This window comes from Erithacus rubecula (assembly GCF_903797595.1).
Source record: "Erithacus rubecula genome assembly, chromosome: 12".
Classification (NCBI taxonomy): Eukaryota; Metazoa; Chordata; class Aves; order Passeriformes; family Muscicapidae; genus Erithacus; species Erithacus rubecula.
The window spans coordinates 4,411,495-4,425,672 of NC_136664.1; the positions used below are offsets into that span (position 1 = coordinate 4,411,495).

General features: G+C 40.9%; 1 protein-coding gene across 2 annotated transcripts in view; it reads right to left on the minus strand.

Annotated features, from left to right (window-relative positions):
- CMIP (c-Maf inducing protein) overlaps positions 1-14,178 on the minus strand; it is a 127,867-nt gene that overhangs the window by 84,264 nt on the left and 29,425 nt on the right. Inside the window, exon 1 of one of the 2 annotated variants that reach the window (XM_079315855.1) lies at positions 3,905-3,934. The exons of the other annotated variant lie outside the window; for it this stretch is intronic. Coding sequence (XP_079171981.1) covers positions 3,905-3,919 — 15 coding nt within the window. The 5' untranslated portion in view covers positions 3,920-3,934. Of the gene's footprint in view, positions 1-3,904; positions 3,935-14,178 lie in introns of those variants that run through there. 2 annotated transcript variants of the gene reach the window in all.

A 14,178-nucleotide genomic window follows, 5' to 3' on the forward strand; every position in this document is an offset into this window, starting at 1 on the left:
ACTCATTTGTACTTAATGCACAGAGCCAAGTTCCACTCAGATCTATCAAATACTTGAGATATGACCAAGTTTCTTGCAGTCAAACATTTTTGGAATTTTCCACTACTTCTTGGTGACTAGACATTCATGCTCATTCCAGCCAACAGGACCCAGCCATCCAGGACACAGACTCCTGAAATCCCCATCACAGTGGCTCCTCTGAAAACAACTCCTAAGTATCTTAACCCAGTGATCCAACACTGGAGTCACCCAACCAGCCCGTGGCACTTTCAGTGCTTATCTTCCAGACTATCAGTTTCCCCTCAATTAAACCAGGCCATTAAAACTTAACTGTAAAAGGAGCTATTCATTAAAGTTTTGTCACATCCTTGGATGAAAATGCCCAAAACAGATGTGAAGAGTTACAAGCTTTGCGTTCACAACCAAACCAAAAATGAACATGAACAATTATGGTACATTAGCACACAGCATGGGAGATCCCCCCTCCCTTCATGCTCCAGTGCCTCTTTTCAGAGGATAGCAGCTGTTAGAAAAACAATGAGGGAATAGAGCATATGAGAATATTTACATCGAGAATACAAGATTAGACCTCAGCAAGCAATTCCCTCCTATTTACACAGGCCAAGTACTCATGCATATATATACTCACATATATATATGCACAAATGTATGTACACAAAGGATTCTGAAATAAGAAAGGATCTTCTTCACGATTTGCATCCTTGCAGTCATAAAAGCACAGATTACTCTTAGTCAAATATTGTTAGAAATGACTAGATGTTCAAGTTCCACACCAAACAGTAAAATGATTATAGCCTCCACCCAACTCCTGTACTGGTAAAGCACGTCATAATAAAGGCCACACACCCCAGGTGTGTGAGAAACAGCAAATAACTCTTCCTCAAATTTATTTCTACTATACTTCATCCAGAGTCAATTCTCAGAACTGGATAAAAGTTAATGGAAATGGTATAAATATGGACGTTCGTTTGAATCAGATGCATACAAAGTGTAATTTACAAAACTCACCACTGGAGAGTTATGTGAAAAAAAACTATTAAATAAATCTAACTTTGTAATGACATGTCATGACAATTTGTTCAAAGGACTTCAAAGGACTCAATTCAGTATACTCCCAACTATCATGAAATATTTTTTCTCCCACAGCAAATTTACTTTACCATTACATTTGCTGGAAAACATACCTACTTCTAAAACACTAACACTTTCTTTTAATGACCAACAGAAGTTACAATCCCCACATTTCCTGATAAATTTGAGCAAATTACATCTTTGGCAACTGTAGAGAACACCGTGCATTTGTGTTCATGCCCTTAAATCCTCCCTACTCCTTGCTTGGTGATTTGCAGATTATTCACACCATTTTCTGGAATCAAACATAATCTACACAGCAAAACAGAGGTATCATATAGTCTTTGTATAATCTTTGTGCCAATCCAAGAACCTTCCCTAGACACGGGCACACGGTGCAATGGCCAAATTCATCTCCATCTGCCCTGAACTGCTGAAAGGTGTGTGACATGGAGTGAGCAGAGCAGGAGGAAAGGGCTGGACTGGGAGTGATGCATATTTTGAATGTAGCTGACTGAGGAGTTGAACAGTCCCAGGACAGGAGTTTGCTGGGATCTATTACACAGGTTGTGACCTTCATCAGCCTGGACTTTTATCGAAAACCATTCTATGAGAATGTCAGAGTGCCACACCACATTGCAGCATTCACATCGAGTCTGGTCTCTACCACTCCACTCTCTCAAAAACTGAAACTTCAGACAGTGCTGAAAAGATTATCCATACAACTATAGTCCAGCACACATTGGAACACAGAAAACAAATTTTTTGTTTCTATTTCCAGGAAAAGGTTCCCAGAGTTCCCAGAAGACAGAATCACAGAATCATTTAGGTTGGCAGAGACCTCTAAATTCATTGAGTAAACCCATCAACCCAGCACTGCCAATGCCACCACTAACCCATGTGCTCAGCTACTACATCAACACATCATTCAAATCCCTCCAGCAATGATGGCTTCACCATTGCCCTGAGCAGTCTTTTCCAGCGCTTGACAACTCTTCCAGCCAAAAAAAATCTTTCCTAATTTCAAATCCAAACCTCCCCTGGCACAACTTGAGGCCATTTCCTCTTGTCCTATGGTTTGTTAACTGGGAGACTGACCAGCACCTGTCCAGCTTACTGAGGGTGTACTTGATTCCCCCATGCAGATGATGGATAAAAACACTAAAGAGACCTGGCCCAATACTGAGCCCTGGAGAACACCATTAGTGACCAGCCCCAACTGGATTTATCTCCATTCACCTGCTGTCCTGTGTGATGGCACTCAGGATGGGCTGCTCCATGAGCTTCCCTGGCACCAAGGTCAGGCTGACAGGCCAGGAGTTCCCCCAGTCCTCTTTCTGGCCATTCCTGTAGATGGTGACACAATCAGACATGTTCACTACTGCATCAAAACAGCCCAAAAAGTTTGCTTGTGCACCTAGATCAGGGCAAAGACAGTGAAGTACTTGCTGCCCAAGCACTTTTTACTGGTGTGCCCAGGCCATGGGTGGCCCTTGAGAAGCTGATCTGTCTATCTGCAGTAATTAACAGCTCTTCTGTGCTCCTTTGGTTTTCCACTCATCAGAGAGCCCTACCCAGCCAGGCAGCAGTTCCTGGCAGCCAGTGCTGGCACTGAAAGCAAATAACACAGATGCCAATTTCTCAGCTCAGTGAAAGACAGTGAGACAGCCAGATAAATTGAGCTTTCTCTGGATGTTCCCCTGCAAGGTCTCTTACCACCACAGGTCTGCTGCCACCAGGCAAACTACTTCACCTCAGCAGAGCCCATCTAGAAAATAAATAAATTATTCTCTGGCATAAACTTTATAATATTGCCTCATCACAGACACTCAAGCAGGGAGAGATCCACCACACATTCCATATCCACACGGCTGCAGATATTTGTATTGGCTGATGAAGAGTATTTGGGGTCTAAACTTGGGTAAATGTCTGCTAATTCTTCCCAAATGTCTCAGAACAGTCATTTGGGGAAAGGCAACAAAACAACAACTCCCTTTTCAATGTGCTTTTACTGGCCAATCATTTACTTATTTATGGTAAAATCCCTTGTGTGGTACATGGCACCAGGCTTGGAAATGCAATGCAGCATCCATGTCAGCAAATCAGTGAGCTCAAATATGGTATTATTTGTTTCAGACTCACATATTAGTGAAACTTTTGTGATCTCAGGGTAGGTGCTCTCACTGGAGTTTGCAACAATTAACAATTAGTTTCCAATGAACTGGGGGAAGCAACTCCTCCCCAGAAGTTAGTTCTGTAACAGTTATCACCAGTCCAGAAACTGCAAGCACATTTCTCTTTTGCAAAGAAGTAGAGCTGGTTAGCAACGTCTGACAATAACCTTGTGAAGAAAAATTTAGATTTAAAATCCAAAATTTTAGCTTTTTCTCTAAAAAGCTAATACAACATGCCAGGTGGTCCTGGGCATTGTGTAGGGTATTTGGTGAGTCTACAACTGTCATTATGACTTGTAGCTACAGGGGCTGCCAGGATCTGCTTTTCTCTACTCCAGCCCAGAGAAAAATCCTTAGTCTGACAAGAGCTCAGGGAGATGCTCCCTGGGATACAAGGTCATGGACCCACCTTTACATTTTACTTTCATAACTCAAGGCTTGACAGAACAGCAACCCTGAAAGCAGATCTGACATCAACAAGTTAATCTTCTCTAATTGCAGTGTTGCCTTCAAATTTTAATATATGATGAAGGAAAAAAAAAAACCCAACAACCAAAAAACAACAAGCCTTCTCACACACACACAGATTGCACCACACCTTTCCCAGCAGCTGGGAGGAGATGAGCATTTTAATGTACCTGGCATTTCAGCATGCAATTGAAGAGTCCTGTCTTTCTGGAGCAGACTGGGAGCTGGTTTGGCAGTTCCTCATCTTTCCTTGCTATTTGGGTACCAATGGAGAAGTGACAGAGCAAAGAGCAGAAACCCTCTGTTTCAGTTTCCAGTCATCCTTGGTTAAACTTGTTTCCTTTTTTTTTTTTTCAAGAAGAGAATTCAAGCAAAACTTTAGTTCTAAAAATTCCCAATAATAAACTGTAGTTATCAAAGAACTCTAGTTAATCTATAATCTTTACAGGAACAGTGTGGCAAGAACATGCACCTATAATGAAGTTCATGTGGCTGAATTTGTCCTAATGCAGTCAGAACTGGATGAACATGAGGTAACCCAAGCCCCCATCCCTGCCAAAAAGCTTAGCACTGAGATTCACTGAGCTATCAAATGAGGTTTATTTTTAAAGAGAATTTGGTGCTTGGAAAATGAATGTGGTAAGGTCCTTTTCTGTAGCTTATGTGAGCCAGCACAACAAAAAATAAACCTCTGGCTGAGAAGCCAACCTTGAGCTCTTTATTTAACCTACAGCCACTGAAAATGGACTGCTTCTCTCAGGCAAAGCTGTGATCTAACCCATTTCTGCTTTACCACTGACCCTCAGCTGGGCTGCTTCAACCATTTGCAGGCCTGGAAGGTAAAGATGATCAGGGAACTGATCCAGGCCAAAAATAATCCCCCCTCCTCATTTTTTCCAGCACTGATGAGTTTCTTGACCTCTCTCACCAGGCTGCCTGTAAACAGCTGGACCACCCAAGCAAAGGATGGTGTGGGAGTGGGAATGACAGGACAGGAGGTCTGGGGAGCTCCAGCCAGCTCTTACACAGACACTTCCCAGCTGACAGCCTTTGCCACTGCAGCAATGGCCTTTTCCACCAGCTCAGAAATACCTTGAAACACACATTTTCTTTCCTAAAATCTGATTCAGCATTGGCAGTGTGCTCCTTTGCACAACTGTGAAGAGCTTTGCTTAAGCAGATGATGAAAAGGAAGCTAAAGCTGAAATCAAGAGTACAGAATCACAGAACCATTTAGGTTGGGAAACACCTCTAAGATCATTGAGTCCAACCATAAACCTCCATACACAACATGGAAAAGCAGTTCACTTCCTCTATGGTCAAGCCTGGCTGCAAACAATTTCAAGCAGCAATGACCAGTTTCAGTGGTTTGTCCTCTCCAAACCCAACAACAGCTGAGAACACAGGACCTGAGTTACTCAAGCATAAAAGTACTGAAGTATTGTTGGGTTAGTCAACCCAGTTCAAACCTGGAGCAGTGTGGATGTAAGAGCCTGCTTAGGAGCTGGAGCAGCTCATTGCAAAACTAAAAATTCCAGAGGAACCTAAACCCACACCTGCCTGCTTTTTAGAGACAGCACTGCTCTGGCTCCCACCAGACAGGTACCTGTGTACAAAGCAGACACATCATCTCATATTTCATAAAGGCCATTTACACACTGTTTCAACTGTGGCCAAGGGAGCTGCTCTCCTCCTGTTACCGATGCTTATCTCTGTCCAAACCAAAAACACAGTGTTAAATCCAACTGTTGTTCAAAAGCACATTTTAGCATCCAAACAGAAAACCGGAATAGTTGTCTTACTTGCTTCTTTTAACAGAGTGCAGTTCTCAGCCCCTAGTAGCACAAGTAACATTTCCATAAGCTGCTCAGTGCTCCCACAGACACAAATAAATGTTGCTCTGTTCACAATCACCCAGCCAAATTTAAAGAGTGTGAAAGCAAAGCATATCCAGCAATTGTTTCCATTCAAAATGCCTTTTGTGATCCAAATTTGGGGGTGGTGCACATGGAGGAGATGAGGTTTCCAAATAAGGATGTCAAAATAGAAGCCAAATTTGAGAAACATCAAGCATTCTGCTCATCAGCATCTCCCAAGGGCTCCACACCACGAAAAAATGGGTGTTTTTGGGACGACAACTTCAGCTTTTGGCCAAGAAGATCACCAGCTTTAGCACACTGGAACCACAAGCTGGGACACTTTATCAATTGTTCTGTACTACCACATTTGGTTTTAAAAGTCTCTGCACTTGTGTATTTGTATAAAGTCTTTGCATTATTTAATAGAGAACCTTGAATGCACACATGCAACTATTGCCTGCCAACCTACAATGAACTTGTAGACATGTTGATTTTATCTGTTTAACAGATTAGGTCTGCACTGACAGATGGACAATGCTACTGTTAGATTAATTAAAAATTAATACCATTAATGTTAGATGAGAATGAAACAAATTACCTTTGAGGTAACATACTTTTAAATAGGGGGGAAAAGAAAGCAGTTAATGAAGTTTGAAGATAATAGCTCCTAGTGCCTTTAAATATATTTACTTGCAATTTTCCCTTTTTCTTCTCTTTTTCCTCTGGCAATGCTTTTACTAGACCACTCTTATCCATTTTATTTGTGTTAGCTAACTGCTAGTATATTTACTCAAATTTATAGGATATAATGGCAAGCCAAATAATGTCATATGTTCCTTTCATGGAATATAATGTACTGGTCAAGATTTAAAGAACTATTAAAAATCCATCACACCACTCCATTTTCTATCATTAGCTTTTTGCTACCAAGAAGTCAAATGAGTATTTCCTTCAGTTTCTGCTAACTGGCATTCTTACAAAGCCCATAGATCAGTTCTCATTCTCATTCTCTTTACATTTCTGAGGCAGAAGATTTAGGATTTTGGGTAACATGCAGCTGGTAAATTTTTCTGACATCACTACCCACACAATTTTGTGAGGGCGCCCATTGAACCATTGTTTGAAAGCAAGTCTTCAAAATTACTAACCAGGATAAAAATTCTGCAGTGCCAAGAAGTCAAGCTGAGCTACTCATTTCTTAGTATCCACAATTCAATTAGCTGCCAATACCACAGCAGCAGTTTCAATTTCTGCTGGCATATAACTCTATAAACTGAGTTCAATGAACAGATTTAAAACAAGTAACCTCTCCACAGTATAAATCAGATACTGATACTTAAACAGGATGAGGGACAGATTAGGAGTATTTTTTAAATCAAATATTTTAAATCTGAACTATAAGATCAATTGCTATTGCAATTATCAGTTTCACATTTTTATATCCAACAATAAAAGAATAAATATGTAGTAGTAGAAGAAAACTCTGTTTCCACAATACTCAGATATCAGAAATGTGATATCCACTGCAAGCCTACAATGTAAAGAAACTAAAGAATAAAACATTGCAGTAGTCATGCTGGGCAAATCAACCCAAAGCAATGGGGACCTGAGATATTAAAAAGGATGTGCTTGACTTCAGTGGCAGCACTTACAGGCATGAACCTCATATATATAAAGAGCTGTCAGAGGGCACACATTTGCACACATTTTACTGTTTATGATGACCAAGATAAACTGGCAATGGATGCAGAGTTCTGTATATTTGAGCCCCAGCTGTAAAATTAACTCCAATATTGAATTTTGAGCTCAAGATAGTAAAAGACTTTGCAGCCCACAAGCTGAAGGGGAGGTTGCTGGAAGGCAGAGAATAAGCAGAATATGGATAACTGCATGGAGTGTGGCAAGTTTGATATCCTCATAAAATTTTGTGTGTCAGGACTTTCAATGAAATTTAAAGGAACTTCTGCAATCAATTTCAGTGGCAAGCAAAAGTGACAGGCTGCCACAGTTTGGCATCACTTGAACATCTATAACACACAGGTTTTTTTATAGGTCCATGTATAATTCTAGTATTTTGTAGTTCTGATCAAAATGTCTAGATTTCAGCACACTACTCAGCACAGCATTAAATAAATTTAAAATTAATGACAGGTTTTTCTAAACTGCATTTTCAGGTAACTCTTTTGTCACATGGTTATATAAACTCTGGTTGTTTCTTCTCTGAGGCCAAGAAAGGGGGAGGAAAGGGAAGAGCTCTCTATTTCTGGAATTAATTTTTTTTCCCCTAACTACTGCTTTTCTTTCACTTTCTCTGGCTTGCACTGCCACATCCCCACCTTTGATAGAGAGTACCAGAGCATTAGCAGCTCAAACGCTCACCCACAGTCCCAAGCTTGGTACCCTCTCCACAGGACAAGCCCTGGGTGATACTGGGCATGGAGGGCATCTGAGACACTTGCCACACTTGTCACATGGGCACTTGCACTGCTCTCCTCAGCTGCTGAACTACTCATTAACTTTGTTCGACCTGTGCCACACTGTGACAAAGTAAGAGAAAAGCTGTTAAACAATCACTTTTGACATCAAAGAGCCGCCTGGCATCCCTGTGGAACACAGATTAACAAAGCCTGCTTGCACTCTGGTTGTCACAACAGAATTTAGACTGGTGACTTGTTTCAAAGGTGAACTTGAAGAGATATGAGCAGGTGAAAGGCGTCACGATGAGGTCACCACCCTATTTCACCACAGGGCAGCCCCTGCCTACAGAAAATCCAGCTGACGTCCCCAGTCCCATCTGCATTCAATCTTGCATCCCAGGAGTGATATTTGAACCTCCATCACCAGTTTGTTCTTTGGCCTCTGATCTAAGTCCTCCAAGAATATTGATAATTACCGTGGTTATCTGATGTTCTGTTTGAATTTTTAGATGACACAAATACTTGGGGACACACTCACAAAGGGACAGAGGTGATACAACTGCTCAGTATTTAACTTCCAGGCACACAGCTCCCCATAAAATACACCCAGGGCCAGGCCAGGACTTTGACACCTGGTCACAGCAGTCACCCCTCACCAAAAGGTGCTTGTGAAAAGAAGAGGCATTTCCAGAGAGATGCAACCTGAGCCACAAAGATGTGATAACACAATGACCTGTGAAATCAGTGAATTCACTTGATTTTTTAACATTTTCTGGGTATTTACAGGGGAGGCTAAAAATAAGAAAAACATTTCCAAAGAAATACAAAAATAAACCCTAACTTTACTGGGTTCTAGGATACACCAGACAGGCAGTATCGATGCCAGCAAAGATCAATACTCCCACAAAATAGTGCCATGCTATGCCTAGAAAGCAGAGGGAGCAGGAAGGGATATCTAAGACAAAACCACCCAAGTCTCTCCCAGAATAGCTGGGAGAGCAGCAGTGATGACTGGAGCACACATACAAGTAATTACTGTCAGGACTCCATCTGGATCAGAAGTTTGGCCACTGCTTCACTAGCAGAAGAATCTCCAAGTTTAAAATGAACTTTGAGTTAGGAGCCAGTACCTCCCTGTAATTCTCCTTTCTCCTTCCTGTACAACCACAGCACTTAACCAAAGATTTTTTTGTTTGTTTGTTTCTTGTTCTTATCCTGCAGGAAAATTTTGATTCGACAAAGAAATTTAACTCAGAGGCACAAGTAATATTAATTTCACCGCAAACCATCCCACTTTTCATTTTTAAACTACTCTGTGGTAACCTTTTAGTGTTCCAAATAAATATAAATAAAATAAGATAAAAAGGAAAGCAAACAAACACGCAAACATAGGTTACCCTCAAACCAGACAGAGGTGAAAAGAACAAAAGCAAGCCCTGCATAGCTGTAAAGCCAGGTTTTTTAATTTTAAACATGGAGCTTCTGGTCCAAGCTTTGCTCTGTCCCATTTCCTACTTTTTATGAAGTTCTTACCAGTGTACAAATGAGATCATGCAGGAGGAACAAATTAACTGTACTTTCTCTCTGCTGCTTACCTTGCAATAACGTAGCTATGCAGAAATGTCTTCATGCACAGACTCCACACCCAGCCTCCCTCAGTCCACAGGAATACCCTGACCAAACTAAACACGTTTTTTTAGATGACATTTTTCCCAACATCCACTGCTAGACTCGCCCTCTGGCAGAGGGGGAATAGAAGAAACTGCTACTGGTGAGCTCAAACATCCAGCACTGTCCACCAGTGCACCTCTAGCAAAGCATCTCAGAACAGGCAAACACAGTGATTGCCCCTGAAATAATTTTTTAATCACACAGTCATTGCCCCTGTAATAATTTTCCAGCCTCCAGCAATTCACAGCTCCTCTGGGGAGAAAGAAATACCATGTAGGTTAGTTCCACAAAAAAACCCCATAAACTACATTGGAATAAAAATAAAATTCAAAAAACAAACTAGGCAATAAAATCCAAGGCCCAAAAAGTAAGCTTTCAGCTTTGAAGAAACTTTTATCACACTCTAGTTGTAAGTTGTCTTATTCCTCCTTCTGTTCCAAAATTATTTTCAATGCTAGAACTACATTAACCCTGTCCAGACACAACCTGGAATCTGTGTACCAACATATTCAAAGAATAGGCTACAGTTATTGAAGGACTTGGAAAAGGACCATTTTGCTTTATATTTCCACACTCAGCACGGGGCTTGGTGTTTGATGTGGAAGATTTCAAATTAGTATGTCAATACTGACCTGGATTTAATACAAGGTATTATTAATTGGTGTGGGGTTTTTTTTTTGCCTTTTTGCCTTTTTTTTTTTTTAATTAGCTTTTTCTCCTTAAAATTTCTGCTGACTGCATTGTTACATTTTAGGTAAAGTCTCTTTTTGGACACAGGAACAAACCAGATTCCATAGTAAAAATAAATAGTGTTACAGGTTCCACCTGTAAAGACTTTATGATAGTTTTGAGCACAAACTGTAACTCAGGTTTCATCCTCACCCTGTAACACCAGTAACTCATCAACCACTTCCTGCTGAACCAGCCTGTGCTCAGCCAGTCCCCTCACATGGCTCCTGATGTCTCAGAGCACAGTCACTCCTTTCTCCATCCCAGTTCTATGACATGTGTGTGCTCATTTAAGTGACTACTGCACTGAAGATAAGCCCAGTGCAACAACACTGGATGAGTAATCCTTCCATAATCTATTGTGCAAAGAGTTAAAGATTAATACTGTTTTACAGGAGATGAAATAAAAGTGGAAAGAGAAAATAAATACCATTCTGACAACTATGCACAGGTCAGCTGCAAATCAGAAATTCCTGGCCTATCACTCAGCTATGCACAGTTATAACCATAAGACATGCAAACATGACTTATGTCCTGAGAGATCAACTGCAAGGACCAAAAGTAAACACCCACTCAAAGGTTTCCTGATGGAGAAGAATAACTGATTAACCTAATACTGATTAATTAGAAAGGTGAAGTGACTTCCTGCCTATCTTTGAGGAACCATGACTAATTCCTCTTACGTTTTGAGGACTTGATATTTCCTTGTGCATCTCAACAAATCCTTCTTCACCCCTCTGGCATTGTTTTTTATTGAAATCATACCCCACTTCTGGTTCACCTAAAATTAAATCAAACAGGAAATAATTAACATGTGTGTCTGTAACAGACCCTCCAGTGCCTGAGCAGCACCAGCTGCAGTTAAAAGCAATCACCAAGGTTGGAGCTTTTGGGGATCCAATTCCACCCTCTATGAACATCACTTGTACAAAAGGCTAATTTAAGAGGAAACAACAATCTTCAGTGAGTGCCAGACCCATGAAGAAGTCAGGATTTGGGTGGCAGAGTCAAATCTGAGACAGTACATGAGGGTGGGGCCCAGGTCACGTTGCTTGTTTGCTTTTCAACCTCCTGCCAAGTTTCCGTGCAGATCAATAGCAATGAATCATATTCTGAGATGTCAGGAAAAACATGGCCAGTAATCAATATAATACAGGAATGAATACAGTATGCCTGAAAAGGACTGAACAAGTTTGTGTTCAATTCTCATACACAAAAAAGAATCCCTACTGTGTTTTCATTTTTTGGCAGTTTACTAATTATAACTGTATCCTACAGAGATACTAAATTAGTGTGGCTTTTCCAGTAAAATAGGAATAATCTGGACTATCTTCTATTCTGATCAGAGACCTGCCCAAGAAGTTGAAACACAGTTATTTATGTGGCACAAACAACCTTATCCAAGGATACATATTCTTCTAGAAGGAAACAACCAACGTCAAAACACAAGTGGAAAAAATGCAATGTCAGCATCATATTGTTTCCTGACCTGTTCTAAATTAGGTAATGCAGTATTTTCATCTGGGAGACACCTAAATTGTGCAATTGCCACAACACCTCACCTAAGTCTGGGAAGATGCCCACCCAAGGTCTCTCACTGCTCCAAGATGAAGGGAAGAAAAGGGCAGCATATTCCTCCACAGCACTACCATCCTTCAGTTTTCTCATGTCTTACCATAAATACAACACCTAAAACAAAGAATGTGCATTCAGACTAGGCCTGGAAGGGAGTGTGAGCAGCTGGAGAAAAGCTGGGCTCAATAGCTCCAAAATGTGCAGTGAGAAGTAGGATTAAAATAATAGAGAAACAGTACAAGACTATTGTATCAGACCCATCACAAGGGATTAAGGAAGAAACCTCAGTGCAACCCTTGGCCTGAACTGACCAGGGTATCACTTTCCCCACTGCCTGCAAAAATCCTGGCAGAGGGATCTTGGTGCTTGCACCTGTAGCCAGCAGCTCCAGGACTGGGGCTCACACTGTGATACAGGGAATACAAACAGAAACTGCTGAAACATTCTCATTTACTGTACTGGGCTGAAGACAAGTGACCCTACTTCAGAAGTGTATGAAAACCTCAAAGGCTCCAGGGACAAATGAATTAGTTATTTCTAGCACACAGGTCTGCCTCACTTTAATCTACTGTTGCATGAGTTGGACAACAAAAGCACCACTGTGCTGCCAAACCTGAACACCACACATTAGAGAAAGCCAAAGTTTTAGCAAAATAATTTTGTGGGAGGCCGTGGGATTATGAAACCACTCCAGTTTTGAGATCTTCCCAACAGTCCAAAAAAAACCATGTAATGAATGTTAGATTTTTCAATTGTCTGTAAAATAGATTGCTCAATGTACAGAACATACAAAAATGGATTATTTATGGAGACCATGTATGTAAACAAAAACATGTGTTGTCTATAAACAAACAAGAGCAGCTAAAAAGAGGTTTTTATTCTTAAAAAGTCCTGTCTCCCTGTCATTTTGACTTGTGCTCCAAAAATCCCATTTGCATGGCTTCCATGGTAACTCTTCAGTTCTTCTCATTTTTACAAAGAATGATCCAAAAGCCACAAGAAGAGCAAGGCTTATGCTAAGGCCAGTCTCAAAAGCCATGAAGGAAAAGAAAGGAAAAAAAAAAAAGAGCAAAAGAAAACCAGCTAAGTCCAGGACCAGACAACTTTATATTGTTTGGCATCACCAGTGAAAACTGTAAGAACTAACAAACTTTTAGTTAGCTTAACAACAAGCAAACCTTTAGAGTTAATCTCTTCTTGTGGTCAATACACACAAATAGAGCTCCTGCTAAGGTCCTGCTCACACACCTGAGCACCAGCAGCAGGAAACTCACATCACACACGAGGCAGGACTGAATTCTTCTGCTGCTCAGATTCAAACCCTACTGAAATGCAGACTGTAAACTGGCAGATAAAACCCAGGGGTTTGGAACAGGCTTTCAAAGATAGGCAGGGACTGGGAGAACCCTGTGGGAGATCCCCCATTTACAGCACACAGAAAGGTGAAAAGGTCTTTGGCCACAGGTAAACTACAAGGCAAGTTACACTTCTGCTGCCTTTTATGTCTCCCCATTTAAACTACTTAATTGTTTTAAATGGCCTCTCAGTTGCATGTTGGGTTCAAACTTTGGTCACTATGCTCAGATAGTAAATCAAATGCCTCAACCATGTTATTCTTAGCATGTGTTTTTGCATAATTATTTCTTTGGTAAAGACAACACTAACACAGAGAGCCCTTCTGGCCATAACACAAACACCATTTTTGCCTCTTTTTTCCAAAGAGGTGGTTCCTCTTTGATAGTTTTCAATGCAGGATCACCTCAAATAAGAAAAGAAGCTATAAAAGCAAGGACACTGGTATGTACTGCAAGCACCCCTCGTTTAATGGCCCTGTGTTATGGGAGCAGCACTAATTCACTTCACTAAATCACTTCCCAGCATTTTGACAAAGTTTAGGGTAGAACTGCATTTATAATTCTTCTGTTAACAAAAACATAGCCAAGACTCCCAGGACACTGCTCCAAAACATACCATGTAATAATTTATGCTCTCCCAACAGCCAGCTTTCCAATGTTTGCTTATGAGAAATTCTATAGGATGTTGTAGATATTACTAATTTGAACTTTACAAAAACAGCACTCAAAAAGGAACCCAACCAGAACCCACAGGGATAAACACCTGCCAAAGGACTGTCATCATCCCACAGTGCCCCTATCAACATCTCTCAGATCTGCCCAGGGGAAAATTCATCAG